Source organism: Cetorhinus maximus, chromosome 4 (genome assembly GCF_964194155.1).
Source record: "Cetorhinus maximus chromosome 4, sCetMax3.hap1.1, whole genome shotgun sequence".
Classification (NCBI taxonomy): Eukaryota; Metazoa; Chordata; class Chondrichthyes; order Lamniformes; family Cetorhinidae; genus Cetorhinus; species Cetorhinus maximus.
The window spans coordinates 151,205,762-151,226,596 of NC_135882.1; the positions used below are offsets into that span (position 1 = coordinate 151,205,762).

Genomic DNA, 20,835 nt, shown 5'->3' on the forward strand with positions numbered 1-20,835 from the left:
TGTGAAATCAATTGCACCTTGTACTAGGGAAGCCTGAGATAGCTGTAAACCCCAGAAATCTAGCAGCCTGGTTAGCTTCATCAAGTGTGAACTTCACATAATGATGAGCCTTACAGTAGAGGGAATCTGTCACCTCCTTGATACATTTATGTGTTGAGGATTGTGAGATGAAACATAGATCCAGTGTGGATCCCTGGAATGATCCGCATGCAAAAAAATTGAGTGCAGCAGTGACCTTCAGGGCCACTGGCAGGGTATGTCCTCCCAGTCCATGGGGCAGTAGATCCTGCCGCAGAATGTGGCAGGTATGATGAACCAGCTCTCTTGACAAGCGCAGACGTGCGCGGCATTGTCTGTCGCTCATCTCCAGGTAGGAAAGTCTTCTTCCGTAGACCCTCGGTTGTGCGAGTCACCTCCATGGGATGGGTCTACCCTCCTTATCCTCTGGGTCTTGCTGGGACTCCCCTGGACCAGGGACCTTAAGTGGGCACTCCTCTCGAAGCTGTGCGAGGTGTTGTGGGCCCCTCTCCTCAATCGGATCGCTGCCATCAAGAATGCAGCATTGAGCACAGGTTCCATTATTCAATCCTCCTTCTCCCTGTGAACTGATACATGCAACAGATTAATGAACACCGGGAAAATATAGTAGATCTCCCACTCACAAACAGAAAGCCATGGCCATGCCCTGGAATTGCGGCTGCCAGACCAGCGTTTCGCTGATACAGCCTTGTAGCTGAGGTGCAAACTCACAGATCTAGGTGGCTAAGATGCCAGTCCTGATACTTGACATCTCAATCCCACTGAGGTTGGAAGAGGTTTCACTACATTCATGAAATGTGCCACTTTACCAAAGGCACCCCTGCAATCTCTGATCTGGTATACCGATTAAGCTCAACTTGCACTTCAGCAATGACTGGATGCCCTTTGGCCCATTACTCATGCCAATTGGAGAAAGCACATTACAGGCTTTCATTGATGATCTGGCAGATATGCAGTAGCTGTGCTTCCTTAACAGTTGCCTGCATTTTCCATTCTCACATATCTCTCAGTTAATGCTCAAATGGAGCAATTGTATTGTGAAATCAATGACTCCTGCAATATCTTGTAACAGCGCAACAAAAGGCAGTGGCTCCAATTGCACATTCTCAAGGAAGGATTCCTGTTTATCTCAGCTCTGCCTCTATTTCAATGCTGTGACTTAAGCAGTTTGAGGGTGCCCCCTGAAAGGGCCCCTTATTCTAGCTGTAGGCTCCTCGCACTCTGCATCAGACCCCTCGCGTGCAGATTCTTTTCCAGTTGCAATTTTAAGCTGCACAATAATTTCGGGGTTTCAAGATGGTAGTGCGGCATTTTTACTTTGAGACCAGCTTCGGCCCGCCACCTGCCATTGTTCGGGTCCCTCCAATCTTCCTGGAACTTCATGATGTGCAAGTAGACCTCATTCTGGTTATTGCCCAGCTTCCCCCAGAAACTCTAGATCCCATAGACATTGTGGTGGACATTCCAGCCCTCCCTGCTAAACCCATCACTTTTCATGTCCGCATGCCCCATGTGGACCTCACCCCTTACCCCATCTCGAGGCTGAGCGCACGATCACATTCAGAGAAGAATCCCCCCAGGAGAGCTTCAAATACAACCCCCCCACCATTACCTTTTCATTTACAGGCTGCAGATGCCTCCCCTAATCTTGACCATCCTATCTGCAGCCCAGTACCGAGCCAGACAAGCCCATCACCACGTACTGTAAGACCATGACCACACCCTGCACACCAAATTGTGCCTTATCCCAATTGAGCACACAGGCCTTGCCCTCTCTGGAGCGGGACTACGATGTGCATGCCATACATAGCCCTGTAGCATGGCCCACAAAGCCCCAGGACTGCCTTTAATCTCTCACCCTGACTATGAGGTGCACAAAGCTCCAAGAATACCTTTAATCTCTCATCCTGACTATGAGGTGCATAAAGCCCCAGGACTGTCTTTAAACTCTCACCCTGACTATAAGGTCCATAAAGCCCCAGGACTGCCTTTAATCTCTCACTCCAATCTCTTGGCCCCAGACCAGGGACAGTGACTGTCTGGCAATGAGCTCTTCTGTTCCTTCATGCCTGATTACAACACAGTCTCCCTTCCCCCCCTCCCCCCCACCCATGAGTCTCTGTGCAACCTGTCCTTCATGTGCAAGCCTTCCCCTCTCCCACGTCCATGAGTCTCTCATGCAACCCATTCCTCTTGTGCCACACTAACACGACTCCCTGCTCCTATTCCAAAGTCTGTGACCATCTGCTCCCATTCATACAGTTCGATTCCCATCCACCCCTTTCTGTGTCTTCCATGTTAGACTCCAGCTTCCCCACCCTTGGTCTCCCCTCTGCCTGCCATCATCCTGCTCCCCACCTCCTCCCCACCCAATGCCTCTCCAATCCCACCATATAATATTGAGCCCCATGTCTCTGTCATCTTTCCTCCACCAACATCACCCCCCTGCTCCCCCTCCCGCAGGTCCCCCCCCGGTCGCAATGCTGGTTTCTGTTTCAAAGTGAAGCCCTGCCTGAGATTCACAGCACACACTGAGTTCAGCCCTCCCTGAGTATGGGGGCACCCACCGTGAGCAGACCAACCCCACACCCCTAGCAGAGTGGTGTCACACTGACGTTGCTGAGAAACGGAACAGCGCTGCTGCAGGGAGGCTTTGAATGTTGCACTCACCTCAAAGTCACGAGTGAAATGAGGGCAGACAGCTGCACACCACTTATATTCAAGCTTGATTCCGGTGAATAGCGTTTTTAATGAGTATTCATGACACGGTATCGCATGCAAATGGAATTCCCGACATGGATCAGTGGGAAAACCGACTTGCCATCAGCCCACCATGAAAGTGGTGAGGGGAAAATTCTGATTTTTATTTCCTGCCTGCAGGATTCCAACTTTTGGCCTCTCTCCGAATTTTTTGATCCCACCCACCACAAAATCCGCTGCTGGCAGGACCGGAAAATTCAGCCCTTGAATGTGTCAATACCTTGTGCTCCATTCATAGCTCTCTATTATTGATACATAATTATTTAGCTTCTTGCCTCTTCCTGACTCTGTCTCATTACACAAAGGTTTCTAAGTGAAAGAGGTTTAGGGTAAGCTACTTCCAAGTCTCCCCTCCTGCCAATGACTTTTTTAAAGCAACTGCTGGACAACCCAGGCTGACTCCCTCCCTTCCTCCTCTGTACTTCCTCTGCTGAAATAGACATATCGGAACACAGGACATTTATGATACCCGAGACCATTCAGGCCAGCTTTGCAAAAGCCACCCGAAACTAATCCTTCTGACTCCCATCTCCCCATAATCCTGTTTCTATCCCTGCTTCAAATAATTATCTACTTGATGTAATGCTCTTTGCCACAATTTGTGCAGGAGACCAGTGGTGTAGTGGTAACATTACTGGTGTCAGAAGACCAGGCTAGTGCTATGGGTGTATGGGTTCAAATCCCACCATGGTAGCTGGTGAGATTTAAATTGGGTTAATAATTCTGGTTAGTTTCAATAATGATTGCCAAGAAGTTACCATCAATTGTTATAAAAACCCATCTGGCTCACTATTTGCCCTTACCCAGTCTGGCAAACATATGACCCCAGACCTACAGCACATATGGTTGACTCTCAGCTGCCCTCTGAAATGGCCTAGCAAGCCACTCAGTTGATGGGCAACAATTACTGGCCTTGCCAGTGATGCTCATGTCCCATGGAAGGATATTTTTTTTTAAAAATTATTCCTATTACAAAACATTCCAAACTCAAACTCTGCAATCTGTGTAATGATATTTACATTGAATTTACAGCACAGAAACAGGACCATTCAATCCATCAGATCCATATTTGTATTCGTGCTCCACAGAAACTCCTCCCATCCTATTTCACCTCACTCGATTATCATATCTAGCTTCCCCTTAAATGCACCTATGCAATTCACCTCAATGAATTTCATATTCTCACCATTCTCTGAGTAACAAAGTTTTTCCTGAATTTCTTATTGGATTTAACAGAGACTATCCTACAGTTATGACCACTAGTTTTGGACTCCCTTCCAGTGGAAAAATATTTTCTACATCTAACCTGTTGAACCCCTTCAGAATTTTAAAAGCGCTCTGTCAGGTCACATCTCAGTCTTCTCATTTCAAGAATAGAGTCCAGCCTGTGCAGAATTCCCCGATGCAGTTGTAATTCTTGTTAACTGTCTTCTCATTCCCTTACAATCCTTCATGTCTTGTTTTGAAAAGAACCTTGACTCAATCTCTTTTTATTTAGAAGAAATACCTTCATGTCTCAATGTTCTCAAAGCTATAATTTCCCATCCTTAGTGCGATGCTGGTAAATCTTTACTGCAGATCCTCAATAGATCACTATTTGTGGAATAGTAATGATGACCAAGAACTTCATTAGTTAATAGCACAGAAGGTTAAGACACAAAAACATTTCTCAAATGCACCACCCTCATTAATTCTAGATTAGGTCGTAGTCACAGCCCAACATATTTACCTGGGCACTTTTTGTCATTGCACAACCTGTATTCCTCTTGAGGTCCATCACATTGCAGTCCTCCAAAAAATGGCCCAGAGCATACCCTCACTCGAAGCTGTGTCCCACCATCACAACTTTTGGTGCATGGTTCCCAATTGCTCCACTTTTGCCATTTTCCATCCACTGTAACACAAGAAGGCAATGTTGCTAATGGACCGCCATTTAAAGTCTCATTAATCATGAATGCATGAGGTCTGGAGTTCCAGCGCTCCTCCATATTCCAGCCTTATGCAACATCTACTGATTGTAGCCTGCACTGAGGCAGTTGTATTCGCTTTCATGCTTGTAATTTACATAATGCTACATGGAGAAACTCAGCATATTAGAGCAAGGGTGCTCACTTCGCAGCCAGGTAGCTACTGGTTAGAATTCTAGGCCTTTCTGACAGGCAAATTCAACATCAGTTTTCAAACAGGGGAGAAAAATATATTTTTTAAGTAATGAGAACTTAATGATAGCAGTGCCGGTGTACTGGACAAAAAGTGCAAGGTACTTCAGGAACTAGCCTACCTGAGATTATTTGTTTGAAAGAAGCAAAAGGGTTCTGCTGCTTCATTAGTATCACTGTTACCTTTGGTCAGCATTATTTTAAATATCAAACAAAATGGGACTTGTGTTATTCAGCACTTGTTATCTATGGAGAAGATGGTGTAGACAGAGAATGGGCTTGTAGCTCATCTCACCAAATGGCTTGTGGGTTGAGTTTAGAATAACATCAGACCATCACTTGAGCATCACCAAAGTAGTGTTAAATGAGGGTGAAGCCTCAACTGCAGCTACCCTGCAGCTAATCCAATTTCACCATTCACAGGAGATTAAATTGACTGTCAGATTGACTTCATATTTCTTCACGGTTAAAATGACACCCTGTCCTCAGTATGCTAAAACAGAGCGCTATAAATCAGAAAAATCTTTCTTACCAAACAAAGGGGGCAATCATATTATAACGGTACATAGTGCAGGGTGCTCACTTCAATAATTCTGACAATAAACTATTGGCTGGAACAATCCTGCCAAAGCAGACATCATTTCACAAGTCAACGGTTGCTATGCAACATTACCAGCTTCATATTATTAACCTCATCATTTTCGACAGGGCCCAGGTCACTTATATAATCAAAGTGTTTTTAGACTCTGATGCACCATGCCACTGAGCAATGCTTTTACAGTATCTAGAAAAATATAACTAACAACATCCAGCTGTCGTATGAAAAGAGGATATGCAATGACTCTTTCACCAATATGTTTTGAAATTTGCAGCTATTATAGAATCCTTGTACAAAAATAAGGCAAGCGGCTGTTCAGATAATGGTCACCACAAATCGACAGAACATAAATTTGCTGAGAAAGGGTTCAGCAATTTGGCTGGGATCTGAATACTTTGGATCCCTATCTTGTTGGCGAGTTTCCATTGAGGGTTGTTTGCAGTGCAACCTCTAGTGGTAATGTTGCTAGTAGTAGGGAATTCTCATGTTGGGAAGTTCCTTTGGCTCCAGTTTTCATTACACTGAGCGGACAGTATACCTGGACGAACCAAACTTACTGGTTCCTATATCAGCTGTGTGAAGCCACCTGGTAGTCCTGGTTCTGGGCCTGGACCCCTAAGGAAAACGGTTATCCAAGGGGAGATTAAAAAGGGGGCCAAGTATGTCCTTTCAAATTTTTTTCATGGACCAAGACACCTGGCTGAATGGAATCTGCCCAGCACCACATTGTTTGCCCCCTCCTGCTCTGGTGGTGCCCAAAATGTGCCAATAGTGGAAAGGGCACCTCCCAACTATATTCAAAATAGAGGACATTGCCCTGAATGCTTTGACAGAGCCAGTGATGAAACATCCTGATGGGCACATGCCAGAACCTACACTAGGGAAACAGTCCTCGGAGATTTGTGGCCTGGGTACTTTCTCAGTTGCATTAGGAACACAGTTTAGAGGTTAATAAAAGAATTTGAAAATTTGGATATGGGTTCGCACTACATCCAAGAATAAAATCTGGAAGCTCATCCCTGCTAGTTAAGGCTCTCTATTTTACAAATTATCTTGTTAGTCATCAATTGAACCATTCTTAAAAGAGCACAGACCGATGCCCTGAATGAATAAAACCTACCTGGACACTGTCTTGGAAAGCATGGTCTGTTTTCAGACCAGTAACCCTGGCATTCAGCTCCGCCAAAGGAAGGCCCATTGCACTCCCTTGTTCGCTGTTGTGTCCCATTTGAGCAGGTGGCAGAACACTGACTCCAGCTGGACCAATCATTCCAGTTCCCATCAACTTATTGGAAAAGAAAACAAAGGAATATAAATATAACATCAGATTTTTATGGTTGTAATGGGAATTGGCAAAGATGTTCCAGGAAAATTGCTTACTAGCAGAATGCACAGGCTAAAATTATGAAGCTGGGAATATAAAACTAAGCTTGGTGGAACATTTTCAGCCGGAAAGTTACAGAATTATGATACAAGTTACCAGAGAAGACCATTGAAGTGTACAACATGAGGGAACTGGAGAAATAATTGCTTTTTTTCTGGAGATAAATCAGTCTGGGATGTATGATGAGAAGACAAGTAGGTAGACTCAATATTGCTGGATTTTTGTGAAGTTGGGGAGACTCCGCGGGCCACTAAAAATGAGGGGCAGGACTTGAATGTGGAAGTAGAGCCCTATAGGTCCAATTTTTGCCCTAGAGGAAAGGGGGAGGGGCATGATTCACACAGATGGGAAACTCGAACTCAGCAGGGTCATTTGAACTCAGTGCTGAATTCAAACAGACTCCATTTTGGCTGTTGCAGTGGCCTTAATGTAGAGTGTGGGAGTCGCAGATTGAAGGAGTAGATGCAATTGCTCTTGAAGGGGGATTAAGCACTGTATATCTTTCATGATCTGAAGTTTTTTTAATGCTCCACTTCTTTAAACTTTAAAAAAAAGGCTGTAGCTGTTAGTGAGAGTTAAAAAAAAACACTCTCCTGGACTGCTTTGATTAACAGACTTAGGTTAGAGAAAAAAATTAGCATCTGCTTATGCAGTGTCAAGAAAGTGTTTTGTTATTTTTTCCCCGAGGGATATAATTGTGTTATTATGAATGCTTGGCTGAATTTTAAAAGTAACAATCTCAGCAAGGGGTTCTGAATTCACAGTTTTATTGACAGTTTAAAGACTTATTAAAGGATTATCATTGTTTAATGTGGGGTATGAACAGAAGTTTACTTTTATATGAGATGTTTTTGCAATTGGAAGCCTGTGACAAGTGGTGTACCGCAGGGATCGATACTAGGACCCTTGCTGTTTGTGGAGTATATTAATGATTTAGATGTGAATATAGGAGGTATAAGCACCTAAGTTTGCAGATGACACGAAAATTGGTGGTGTTGTAAATAGTGAGGAGGAAAGCCTTAGATTACAGGACAATATAGATGGGCTGGTAAGATGGGCAGAGCAGTGGCAAACGGAATTTAATCTTGAGAAGTGTAGGGTGATGCATTTTGGGAGGACTAACATGGCAAGGGAATACACAATGAATGGTAGGATCATAGGAACTACAGAGGAGCAGAGGGACCTTGGTGTACATTTCTATAGATCCCTGAAGGCAGCAGCATAGGTAGATAAGGTGGTTACGAAGGCATATGGGATACTTGCCTTCATTAGCCGAGGCACAGAATATAAGAGCAGGGAGGCTATGATGGAGCTGTATAAAACGCTAGTTAGGCCACAGCTCGAGTATTGTGTGCAGTCCTGGTTGCCACATTATAGGAAGGATGTGACTGCATTAGAGAGGGTGCAGAACAGATTCACCAGATGTTGCCTGGGCTGGAGCGTTTCAGTTATGAAGAGAGGCTGGATAGGCTAGGGTTGTTTTCCTTGGAGCAGAGAAGACTGGGGGTGGGGTTCTGATAGAGGCATACAAAATTATGAGGGGCATAGACAGGGTGGATAGGGAGAAACATTTCCCCTTAGCGGAGGTGTCAATAACCAGGGGACATAGATTTAAGGTAAGGGCAGGAGGTTTAGAGGGGATTTGAGGAAAATATTTTTCATCCAGAGGGTGGTTGAAATCTGGAACACACTGCCTGAGGGGGTGGTGGAGGCGGGAACCCTCATCAAGTTTTTAAATGAGCACTTGAAATGCCAAAGCATACAGGGCTACTGGCCAAGTGCTGGAAAATGGGATTAGAATAGATAGTTGCCTGATGGCTGGCATGGACATGATGGGCCAAAGGGCCAGTTTCTGTGCTGTATAACTTTATGACTCTATAAGGTTTACCACTTGAGGAGATTTAAAAGCTTTGATTGGATTTTATCACTGGAGCCTTTTTCAGAATCAAGTGCGTAGGAGTGAGAGCTATATTAGATTGCTAGAAGTTTATTTTGTTTTCATCTCCGTATGGCTCCTGATGTTTGTCCATTGTGGTTACTGAGTGAGTGGCTCTAGAAGGGGCATAGAGGATATGAAAGGCAATCGAGGTGGATGGGGGGCATGAGTTAGCATTGAGTTGGCATTGAGTGTATGAGGGGCCATGGGAGTAGGTGGGTGGGTAAAGGGGTGTGAAACATGAGGGCTAGAGGGCCTAACAAGTTCTAAAACAACTGGGACAAAGACCCAGAGAACCAAGGTGGGCTGCCCAAGAATCCCACCTCGGCAATCATCCACCTCCGTGACTGCCAATGCTCTGCTTCTGGGGTGGGTGGCCCCGAATCTATCCTCCGATTCAAACTACCTGCCTCGTCGGCCAAATCAAGCCTAATCTGTCAACAAAGGTAGTAGCTCATTAGCCCTAATGGTCTTTTCCTGTTCTTGAAGCTTGACATAATGTTATGTTGTTATAACATATTTCTTTTCTTTTTAGTTCTATCATGAACATTGCAGTATATAATGGTGTCCTCTCGACCATTTTGACCAAACCTTTTGTCACCTATCCTAATCTTTGGCTTGGAGATATTTTACTATGTTAAAGATGTTGTATAAATGCAAGTGCTTGTTGTCACAACTTTGTATCACAATAAAACAAATTACTTATTAGGTGATGCTGTCCTCACCTGATGTGCACCTGCCTTGGTGGAAATCAGGGGGGATGAAGCACAACCTCCCCACTTTTGTATTCAATTCCCTTCGCAATAAATGATAACATTCTATTAGCTTTCCTAATTACTTGCTGTACTTACATACTAACTTTTGTGATTCATACATTAGGACACCCAGGTCCCTATGAACCTCAGAGGTTTGCAATCTCTCTCTATTTAGATGATATCTCTTTTTTATTATACCCCATTAACCAGATCTTTGCCCACTCGCTCAAACTAAGTGCCTCACTTCAGGCACATTTACAAGGGACTGTGTGTGTGTAACACAGTCAAACATGGCAGAAAGCCAAAGACAGTGTTAGAGCAGGGATTGTGAATTGGACAATTCACTAGTGCTGCTTCAGGTTCGCCAGAGCCAACAGACTGTTTAATGGAGTTTATTAAATGGATCCTATAAAGAAGTCTCTGGGGAATCTGTGCCATCAACACTGTTGTGAACTGAGCTAAGGAGGTTCCATAGGAGTGTGTCATTCAGGTGATGACCATATGTGAGGACCACAGATGGAATATAGCGACTGGCGAGTGTGAATCAATTGAGTGGGAAAGTGAGAGATCCTATGTACCAGGGGCCAAGTTAGAAAACTTTGGAACTGCATGTGGTGCCACACTTTGTTGTGCCAACAATTTCAATTGGAATTTACCTTTTTATTTCAAGTGCCATTTGCTGTTAATTCATGTTGAATTTGCATTGGTTCTGATTTGTGTTAAAGTAAAAGTTACAATAATTGAAGCCTTGTTAGTAATTTCTTCATTTGGGGTTATTTGGTAAAATTGTTTATTTTGGTTTACAGTTCCCAATGGGGATCACAACAATATTGGAGAATCGAGCCTGGAATATGAACCTAGAAACTGAAATGGGTTCACTGGAACTCTCCAGCATTTAAACAAGCAAGATTTCACATTTCCTTTTGCTATGGGCAGGGTTTTTACATTGTTGGGCGGGTGCAGGAGTGGTCGTGAAGCATGCCACTGCCCGCGATCGGGCCCCGACATTGATTTCACGCTGGCTGGCTAATTAACGGCCAACTAGCGTGAATCGTGCGCTACATAGCTGAGTACTATCTGGGTAGGGTCGGGAGGAGGCCCAGCGTGGAAGTTTGCGCATGTACGCGGGTGCGCGGAATGAAAGCTGAAAATTTTGAAAATCAAAAATAGAGAATTTTCAAAGGTTAAAAGCATGTCCTCTCATGTGACTCTGTCATGCTATAAATATTTCAAAATTTTTATTTTAGTTTTAATTCCTGTTGGAAACCTCATCCCGCCCGTGGATGAGGTTTCATAAAAGATCCAAAGGCTGCTTGGCCTTTGTCCAACTGTAAGGTTGGATGGGCAGTGAAAAATTGCATTCAATAAAACTTTAGCGGCCTTAATTGGCCTGTTAGTGGTCGGCAGGCGTGCTGCCGAATCCCGCGTGCACCCACCAACCGAAATATCGGGAGAGTGCGCGATGACGTCGGGACACTCGCCCGACGTCATCGTGTGTCATTTTACGCTCAAGTGGGTCGGGCACGTGACTGCCCGCTCAGCGAAAAATTCAGCCCTGTGTTTTACTGGGAAATCAACATGAGGCTCAGGCCTTTGTTGAGAGAGACAATCTGAATTGAAACAGTTGTGAGAAGATGATTGACAGGCTTTTACAGAGATGTGGGGATTAACATAAGATCAGGAGCTAAGAGGTATGGGGTTCTTAAAGAATTGTCTCGACATCTGGCGCTCAAGGATGAAAGGACTAGTCCCCTTGGTGATCGAGCACAACTGGCCAGAATTGAAAAAGAATTAGGACTAAGAAAGATTTGACTTAGAAAGAGGGAAATTAGAGAGGAAAGAGGTCGAGATAGAGAGAGAGAGAGAGAGAGAGAAAGGGAGAGAAAGAGAGATGAACATTGCAAAATAGAGCAGGAATTCCGATTATTCAGCTCGAGTTGACAAGGAGAAGTGAGACTAACTCAGAGAGAACTCCTCTTAATTTTGATTTGGTCAAGAGTTTTCATTTAGTACCTAAATTTAACAAGGTGGGAGTGGAGATGTACTTTGTGTTCTTCAAGAAAATTGCTATGAATCTATATTGTTTGAAAGAGCAGTGGGCTTTGCCCTACAAAGTGTTTTAGTAGAGAAGGCTTTGGAGATGTACTCATCTCTTTCAGCTGAGCATTTGTGTGATTACAAGTAAGTAAAGACTGTTGTATCCAATACTTAGGAGCAGGTGCCAGAGGCCTACAGGCAGAAATTTAGAAATTTGTGAACGAGTACAGACCAGGGAAAAGGAAATGGCATTCGATAGGTGGTGTAGGTTGATGAAGGCGGAATACAACTTTGATAACTTTAGGGAGATGGTTTTGGTGGAGGAATTCAAAAATAGTGTCGCTTTGGGGTTAAGGACTCATCTGGAAGGCTACCAAGTCTGTAAAATAAGTAATAGGTAATTGGTAATTACAGACGATTATGATTTAACTCAAAGGTGTCCATCCAAAAGGGCACCATACCTCTCCAAAAGGTACCTTGGCTATCCAAACAAATCCGCCAAGTTTTAGAGCAGCTTCTACCAGGTGTTTTCAGAACTTCTCATATCAAAATCACATGAGTGGAGGAAGCTGCGGATTTCTATGTGCAGCGTGCCATTAGAAAGCATCAAATAGGATCAGGATGCAGAAGAATGTTAAAAAGGCAAAGTTAAGGGCACCCTATCTGAATACATGCAGCATTCACAATAAGGTGGATGATTTGAAGGTACAAATAGATGTAAATGGGTATGATTTATTTGCCATTACAGAGACATGGTTACAGGGTGACCGAGACTGGGAACTGAATGTTCAAAATATTCGTCATTTAGGAAGGATAGTCGAAAAGGAAAAGGAGGTGATGTAGTGCCATTAATAAGGAACGAGATCAGTACATTACTGAGATAGGATCTTAGATTGGAGGATCGAGATGTAGAGTCAGTTTGAGTGGAGCTAAAAGACAGCAAAGGGTAACAAACATTGGTGGGAGTTGTTTATAGTCCACCAAATAGTAGTGGTAATGTTGGGCACGGTATAAACCAGGAAATTAGAGATGCATGTAACGTGGGTGATACAGTCATAATGGGTGACTTCAATTTACATATAGTCTGGGTAAACCTAATTAGCACTAATGCTGTGGAGGATGAGTTCTTGGAGTGTGTATGAGATGGATTTCTGGAGCAGTACATTGAAGAACCAACTAGAGGTCGGCTATTTTAGATTTAGTATTATGTAATGAGAAAGGGCTAATTAATAAGATTGCAGTAAAGGAGCCTTTAGGAAAATGGTGACAATAATATGATAGAATTTTACAGTAAGTTTGAAAGTGGTATAATTCATTCTGAACTAAAGTCTTAAATCTGAACAAAGGAAACAATGAGGTATGAGGGACAAGTTGCCCGTGGTGGATTGTGAAAATACACTAAAAAGTGATGGCAGACAGGCTATGGGTATTATTATTAATGGAGGATTACATGGTCTACAACAAAAATACCTACCTCTAGGACAGAAAAACCCAACAGGAAAATGTGTATCAACAAAAGAAGTTAAAGATTGCATTAGATCAAATGAAGCGACTTATAAGATTTCCAGAAAAAGTGATAAGTGTGAGGATTGGAAGCAATTTAGAATCAAGCAAAGGAGGACCAAGAAACTGATAAGGAAAGGGAAAAGAGAATATGAATGCAAGCTAGTGAGAAAAATAAAGATGGACTGTAAAATCTTGTTAAAGTATGTGAAAAGGAAAAGATAAGCAAGGAAAAATGTGGGTCCATTATAGGCTGGGTACTGGGAGGATATTTCCTTCTGTGGGGGAGACTAGAACTAGGCGACACAGTTTAAGAATAAGAGGTCTCCCTTATAGGACGGAGATGAGGAGAATTTTTTTTTCTCTCAGGGGGTCGTTAGCATGTGGAATTCTCTTCCTCAGAAAGCAATGGAGACTGTGCCATTGAATTTATTTAATGCAGATATGAAGTATTTTGATAGACAAGGGACTCGAGAGTTGTGGGAGGCAGACAGGAAAGTGCAGTTGGGACCGCAACCAGATTAGCCATCAACTTATTGAACGGTACAGCAGACTCGAAGGGCTGAATGGCCTGCTCCTACTCCAAAGTCCGACGTTCATTTTGTTATGGGCAGGAGGGGGTGTAATTTAAACAGCCCTGATTTCTCCTCTCACTACCCATCCATAAACAGAAAAGCATTTTGGATTTTTGATTTCCCCCCTTTGTAAGTGGTGGTGTATTTCCCATTCCCTTAGTTTTGGTGTGATCCAAATCCTATTAATAACCCCACAGCGAACTCAAGGCAGGGTGAACTAAAAGGGTTAGCTTATTTCACTCCCACTCAAAATGTGGGAGGGGATGATGCTACATAGCCCCCGGTACATTCATACAATAAAAGAGGGATAAGGGGCAAGAAGAGGTATGGGGCAAAGACCACTGAGAAAATAAGAATTATTGTTTTACGTGAATCCAGAGTCCAGAATCAAAATCCAATGGTGTATTCTTTCACAGAGTCAACAGGTTAAAGACGGATGCTGGATAACCCACTTTTCCGGTAGAGATGACTTCCCCATTGGGAAGAACATGCTGAAGTTCAGAAGTTCCAGCAGAAACAGTGTAGGGGGGGAGCCAGGGATTCATAAACCCAGACAGGGTCCGCTTTCTGCTGCTGCTCGCTGGGTGGAAAATGGCAATCTGCCTTTTGTCATCTCCAAAAGGTAATATTACAAGATTCTAGCTGCTTGGGGTGAGAAGGGGAGGTGAGGGAGGGGTGATTATGAGACATGACTCCCACTTCTCCACTTTGGTTTGGACAAAGGGTGTATATTTCTGATAAAAACACAGGACCTACTTTGCCAAATTTGAGGAAAACATAAAAATAGGTGGGAAGGCAAGTGGTGAGGATGACACAAGGAGTCTACAGAGGGATATAGACAGGTTAATTGAGTGGGCAAAAAAGTGGCTGATAGAATATAATGTGGGAAAATGTGAGGTTATGCACTTTGGCAGGAAGAATGGAGGGGCTGAATATTATTTAAATGGAGAAAGACTGCAGAAAGCTGCAGAACAGAGGGATTTGGGGGCCCTCATACATGAATCACAAAAAACTAGCATACAAGTTCATCAGGTAATAGGGAAGGCAAATAGAATGTCGGCCTTTATTTCAAAGGAGATGGAGGATAAAAATAGGGAGGTCTTGCTAAAACTATAAAAGGTACTAAGTTAGACCACACCTAGAATACTGTGAGCAGTTTTGGTCCTCTTATCTAAGGAAAGATATACTGGCATTGGAGGCAGTCCAGAGAAGGTTCACTAGGTTGATTCTGGGTATGAAGGAATTTTCTTATGAGGAGAGTTTGAGTAGGTTGGGCCTGTACTCATTGGGGTTTAGAAGAATGAGAGGCGCCTTTTTTGAAACATATAAGATTCTTAGGGGGCTTGACAGGGTAGTTGCTGAGAGGTTGTTGTCCCTTGTGGGAGAGTCTAGGACCAGAGGCATAGGCCAGAATTTTCCCGTTGGCGATTTGGGGACAGGGCCCACTCGCCGACGGAAAAATGACGTGGGATGACATTGGGAGGAACCCCCGACGTCATCCCGGTCCCTTTAAATTTTCAGAAAGGCGGGCGGACAGTGAAATCAGCTGTCCACCCGCCGACCTGTCAATGGCCAATTGAGGCCATTGACAGGCTAATTAAAGTAATTAAAGGCCCGGCCTGTCCAACCTTAAGGCTGGCGGGCAGGCCAAGAGCCCCAGCTCATCCACTGGCAGGATGAGGTTTCATGTTCCTTTTTAAAAACTTTAATAAATGTCATGTGATATTTATTAACATGTCCCATCTCGTGTGACATTGTCACATGAAGGGGACATGTTAATAATATATTTCTTTCTCTATTTTTTACATTTTTGACAGTGTCACTAATCTACCTGAGACAGCACTTTGACAGCTGGGGATTCCTGTTGGGCAGGCCGCTGGGCGGGCCTTAATTGGTCCGCCCACTCAAAATGGCGGTGGGCCCCGTTTTGGCGGCGGTGGTTGGCTGTCCACCCGCCGCAGAGCCGGTGGGGTCCGCACGCCCACCAAGGGCAAAATTCTGCCCATAAGCTCAGAGTATGAGGCTGCCCATTTGAAACAGAGATAAGGAGGAATTTCTTCTCTCAGAGGGTAGTTAACCTGTGGAATTCTTTACCGCAGAGGGCTGTAGAGGCTGGGTCGTTAAGTATATTCAAGGCAGAGATAGGTAGATTTTTAATCAGTAAGGGAATCAAGGGTTGTAGGGAAAACGGAGGAATGAGGAGTTATCAGATCAGCCATGATCTCATTGAATGTCGGACCAGGCTCGATGGGCCGAATGGCCTACTTCTGCTCCTACATCTTATGATATAATAGGAGATGGTTAATGAAATGGCTAATGTTTCAACCATTAATAAGTTCAATGGAGGTTTCCGGGTCCTTTTGTCCTCGCAGACGGCTCATCTCCATTGGCCAAGGGCCTGGCCTTAGAAATGTAAAGGTCTTTGTACAAGTCTTGGGGATTTGATCTCTGTAGTCACAAGGGCATTAGCACCTCTTCAGAGATAATGATGTTGCTGCTGTTCTGAAGGCCAAAAATTCCTTTTGTGTGAGTCAAAGCCAGTCATGACTTTAGTCAGTTTAAAGCTTATATATATATATATATATATTTTTATATATACATATTATATATATATGTAGAGTGAGGTCTTAGCCCCCTGCTCCAGGTCGTACATCTCTGGCTATCTATGAGGTTGATGTCAGGCAAGCTGAACCAATTAAGCAAAATCCCTCAGGAGCAATTCTAGCAAAGATGTCAAGGTCAGGGGGTAGGTTCAATTTATGTTAGATAACAATATGTTTGAACGCAGCCAAAGTAGTTGGAGTTCCCCCGTCATGCTGGTGCCTAAGCCAGATGAGATCCAAAGGTTCTACAATGTTTATTGAATCAATTGAGTGGGAAAGTGAGAGATCCTGTGTACCAGAGGCCGAGTTAAAGAACTTTGGAACTGCATGAAGTAGCACATGTCTGCAGGGCACAATACGGGTACTTGTGGCCAAATAGATATCTTTGTTGTATACCTTTTTATTTGAAGTATCATTTGTCTGTTAATTCATATTTAATTTGTGTTGGTTCCAATTCATGTTGAAGTAAAAGATAGAAAAAGTGAAACCTTGTTGGTAATTTCTTCATTTGGAGGTCATTTGGTAAATTTTGTTATTTTGCGTTCTGGTTCCCCCATCATAAATAACAATATTCAAAGTGTAAGGAGGTAATTTTAACCTAACTCACTGGGCTCAAAGCCCACAGGATCAAATGGAACGCCAGACTTACACCAGGCCAAATGTTGCTCTACAATGGGTCCAATGGAGACTAAAATCAGGTGGGTGACAAACAAATATTGCATCCACTCTCACCAGTTTCACAACTGGTGGGTTAGGCTAAGATTGTCCTCGAATTAAGTCTCAAAATTAGATGAAAATGTAACAAAGAAAAGACCATACCAGGACAAAGTGCAATGTTGCAGAACTTGGTTTGCTTCTCAGGTCCCTCACAGGGGTTTCCTCCAAATTGAGGTTGTATGCAGGAGCGGGTACGATCTCGGTGACCCCTTCCACATGTGGAGGAGCACAAGCTCCATGGCGACCATTCTTCCCAGACACCGTGGACTGAAAACAGAACAACAAGGTCTTGATCTCATGTTATGGTTAGGCCTATCTGTGAAAATTGGGGACACAGAGGACAGGTTATCAGTGTAAATCAGATGGGCCTGGAAATTTGATGTGACATAAGCTGTATAGCAACTCTGCTTCAATAATCACTCCAATATCCTGAAGAATGAATGCATTCTAAAGAGACAGCGCTTGCTTCCCGCACTGGTTAAATAATAACCTCTGAAATAACATAAATAGATTTCCCTATGACTCTGTGCAAGTGAGCTACCATGTGCAACTAAGACATACAGAACATAAAGGTTATAGATTTGATCCGTGGTCAGTGTTAACTTAGTTGACAGGGTGGAGTTATGGACACTAAAACTGGCCTTACTGTTTCTCGCTCATATAGAGGGAACATTAGCCAGAGTTCCAACTCCTGATTACCATCTGGCAATCTGGAAGGTGCCTAGACTGCCCGCCCCCACCCCCAACCCCACTCCATAGTCAAAGAGGTGAAAAACAATCATCATCTGGCCTCACATATAGAACGAGGAAGAAAGAACTTTTAATTTATATGGCACGGACATACTAAAACTCTTTATAGCCAACAAAGTGCTTTGGAAGTGCAATAACTGCTGTAACTTCAGCAACTAGCTTATGCATAGCAAATCCCCAGAAACAGCAATGAGCAAACAATCTTTATGGTGATGTTGGCTGAGGGATACATATTGGCCAAGCGACTGGGAGAACCTGTTCTTCTTCAAATGAAGCTTGGGATCTTTCACATCCACTTGATTTGATTTATGCCTCATCCAAAAGACAACACTTTTTACAGTGGACTACTCCCAATATGCACTAACCTGTCAATGTAATTTATATACTTAAGTCCTGAAGTAGGGTATGAATTCACAACCTCTGAAACAGAGGCAAGATTGCTATCATTGAGCTAAGGCTAAATTATTTTGGAAATGACAAATGGGGGGCAGAAAGTACAATGCAAGTGTACCCCATCAATATTTAATAATTTGTGGACAAGATGGAGAATATTGAAAATAAAAGCATTAACCTATTGTGGAAACAGAATGGTAAATTGTTCTGAGTGAGTTACCATTTACCTTACTCCATTGTCATATTCAATAACTAATTATTGTAATTGCAACTACACAAATAATCATAACCATTTGTCATTCAGTGCCATCAAATGCCATATAGTAACAGACAGAACCAAGTAGTGTACAGATTTCAGTGGGATTTGCTGCTAGACATGAATGTTGATGCTGCACAAGAGGTGTTCAGCGCCCACCTACACATAGACAGAAGTACACGTACCTCTTTGGCCAGACGATTAGTGCTTGTGGAGGCTCCAATTCCCAAGGTAGGCTGCAACAACAGATCCAATTGCAGAAATACTGTCTGCAGAGGCTGGCTAACCTTAATGCGGGATGGATCTTTGGAAGCACTCCAATTACAGTGTGTCATGTTTTAAATGGTGCTGCATAAAAGAAGGCATAATCATCCGCCAGCATAGCTGTGATTGTCTGAACCCAGCAAGATGCTACCAACCATATTTGTACACCTAATTGGCACTGTGGAACTGTCTTCACAGATTTCAAGTCCGCAGGGAGCCAAAGGCAGAGTTCTGCCATCTGCTGCAAGGACATCAGAAGTTAAACTGCATCAAAAAGATGGCAGTCAGTGATATTCTGCTCAGGCCTCATATCTGTCTCCATGTTCTTCCTAGCATGCTGCAATAATGATCTAAAAAGTATGCCCTGGAGTGGCAAACCAGACCACGCTTCCTGCAATCACCCCATACAGCACCATTTCTACTTGATCGGTCATCAAACAAGGCATCAAATGTTGGGAATTATGCCTGCAGGCTCTGTTTCATTTCTGAACATTGGGTTTCTTGTCACTTTTTTTTTTCCCCTGGCACTTCTTTCTCCTCTCTCTCATCAGGTTTGACAAAGACTTTTAATTGATCAAAATCTCTTTTCAGCTTTTTCAAAGTCTCCCGAGAATTATGCCACTTACCTTTTAAGCCTTCACCTCCTCATAATTTTCACTTGAATTTCATTATTTGCTAGTCACCCCTATTCGGCTAACTCCATACAATAAATGCTGGCCTAGCCAGCGATGCCCACATCCCATGAACAAATAAAAAAAGTGCAAAAGGTCTAAGCTGGACACAGAGTTATAAACAATAGCCAGTGCAGACTTGATGGTACAAATGGCCTCCTGCGCTGTAAAGATTCTGTGATCCTGTGTTTCTATGATAATGAATTGACTATAGAAAATGACATTTGCAGTACAGGTGAGCTGCACACTACGACTAAATTGCACCTGCATGAAAAATTTACCTTAGTCACTTAAAACTGAAATATGAAGCTCAAAATGTGGATAAACCTTCTTTGTCCCAATCTGTGCATTTGAGAAACACAAGTAAGAAGCTGTTTCACTGTTCATTCTTTAATTCTGCAGAACTCAATTAAACACAACACAGACCCATCCGAGGAATTCAATGTCCAGCCCAACTTTGCTTATTTAGGCTCCCTTTTTGTGTAAAACAGACTGTGTAGTGTACAAGAAACCAAGACCAAGCAAATAAACTTGGAGCTAAGGGAGATCTTGAATGTATGATTTCAGTCTTTTAAATCTGGGTCCCATTTCAACGGGCTTGGGCTAAGCATCTGGGCCAAAGCCAAGGGCTGTGTTGTTCAATTGCCACAAATAACAATTCACTTGTTCTTACTTCATTTTTATTCCACGACACGAAGTGAGAACTTTATGTTCTGCATAAGAGGAACACAATATAGTTAGGGGCTCGTTTGACAAATAAAGTCGGGGTGACCAAGTACGATGACATTACTTAACTGAACTCAAACAAAAGCTGACTGTGCTGCCCAGTCACCTCTCCATTTGCCCTCTCTTTCTGCTGAGTTTGTCCCTTAACAATTCAGTAGTTTCCTGTGGGATTATCAAAGGACAATGTTTCTTCTGCAATTCACATACCAAGTGGCTGCTGTGTGACCACTACTGGATTGTTGCCACCATCACTGCTCAGACATTATCAAATCAAAGAGCATACCCACGCGGGCCAAACTGAGCTCAGTATCTCTTTCCCTACAGCGTGCCAATTGGGAACCACAGTTTGCAATGTCTTGACTAATACCAAATTATGATATAAAGTGTAGTTCTTGGCAGGCAGTTGAAATTAAGCTGATAATGAACCTTTCTTACTCAAAGACATGCTTCCCAAGTCTGATGCCTGCTGCAGAGCTACCATTCAGGGCAGAATTATTCTTTTGATTCTGAAGTCGTAAGGGACTGAGTATTTAACTTTGATTGTGTTTCATTCCACAGAAGACTGCTTTCTTTAATAAATTACTGCACTTTACAGGGTTTTGGTGCATAAATAATAATGTAAGTATGCACAAAGTCTAACGCTATTCAGCCTGCCAAGCCTGCTCCTGCCACAACCCTTGCGCAATTTACTCTGACTCTACATTACCAT

At 43.2% G+C, this 20,835-nt stretch overlaps 1 protein-coding gene across 1 annotated transcript in view; it reads right to left on the reverse strand.

The window, feature by feature from the left end:
- LOC144680103 (adhesion G protein-coupled receptor B1-like) overlaps positions 1–20,835 on the reverse strand; it is a 288,487-nt gene that overhangs the window by 44,148 nt on the left and 223,504 nt on the right. The window contains exons 5-7 of the mRNA XM_078541250.1: positions 17,169–17,333; positions 6,677–6,841; positions 4,529–4,693 (exon numbers count right to left, since the gene is read on the reverse strand). Of these exons, the coding sequence (XP_078397376.1) occupies positions 4,529–4,693; positions 6,677–6,841; positions 17,169–17,333 (495 nt within the window). The remainder of the gene's footprint in view (positions 1–4,528; positions 4,694–6,676; positions 6,842–17,168; positions 17,334–20,835) is intronic.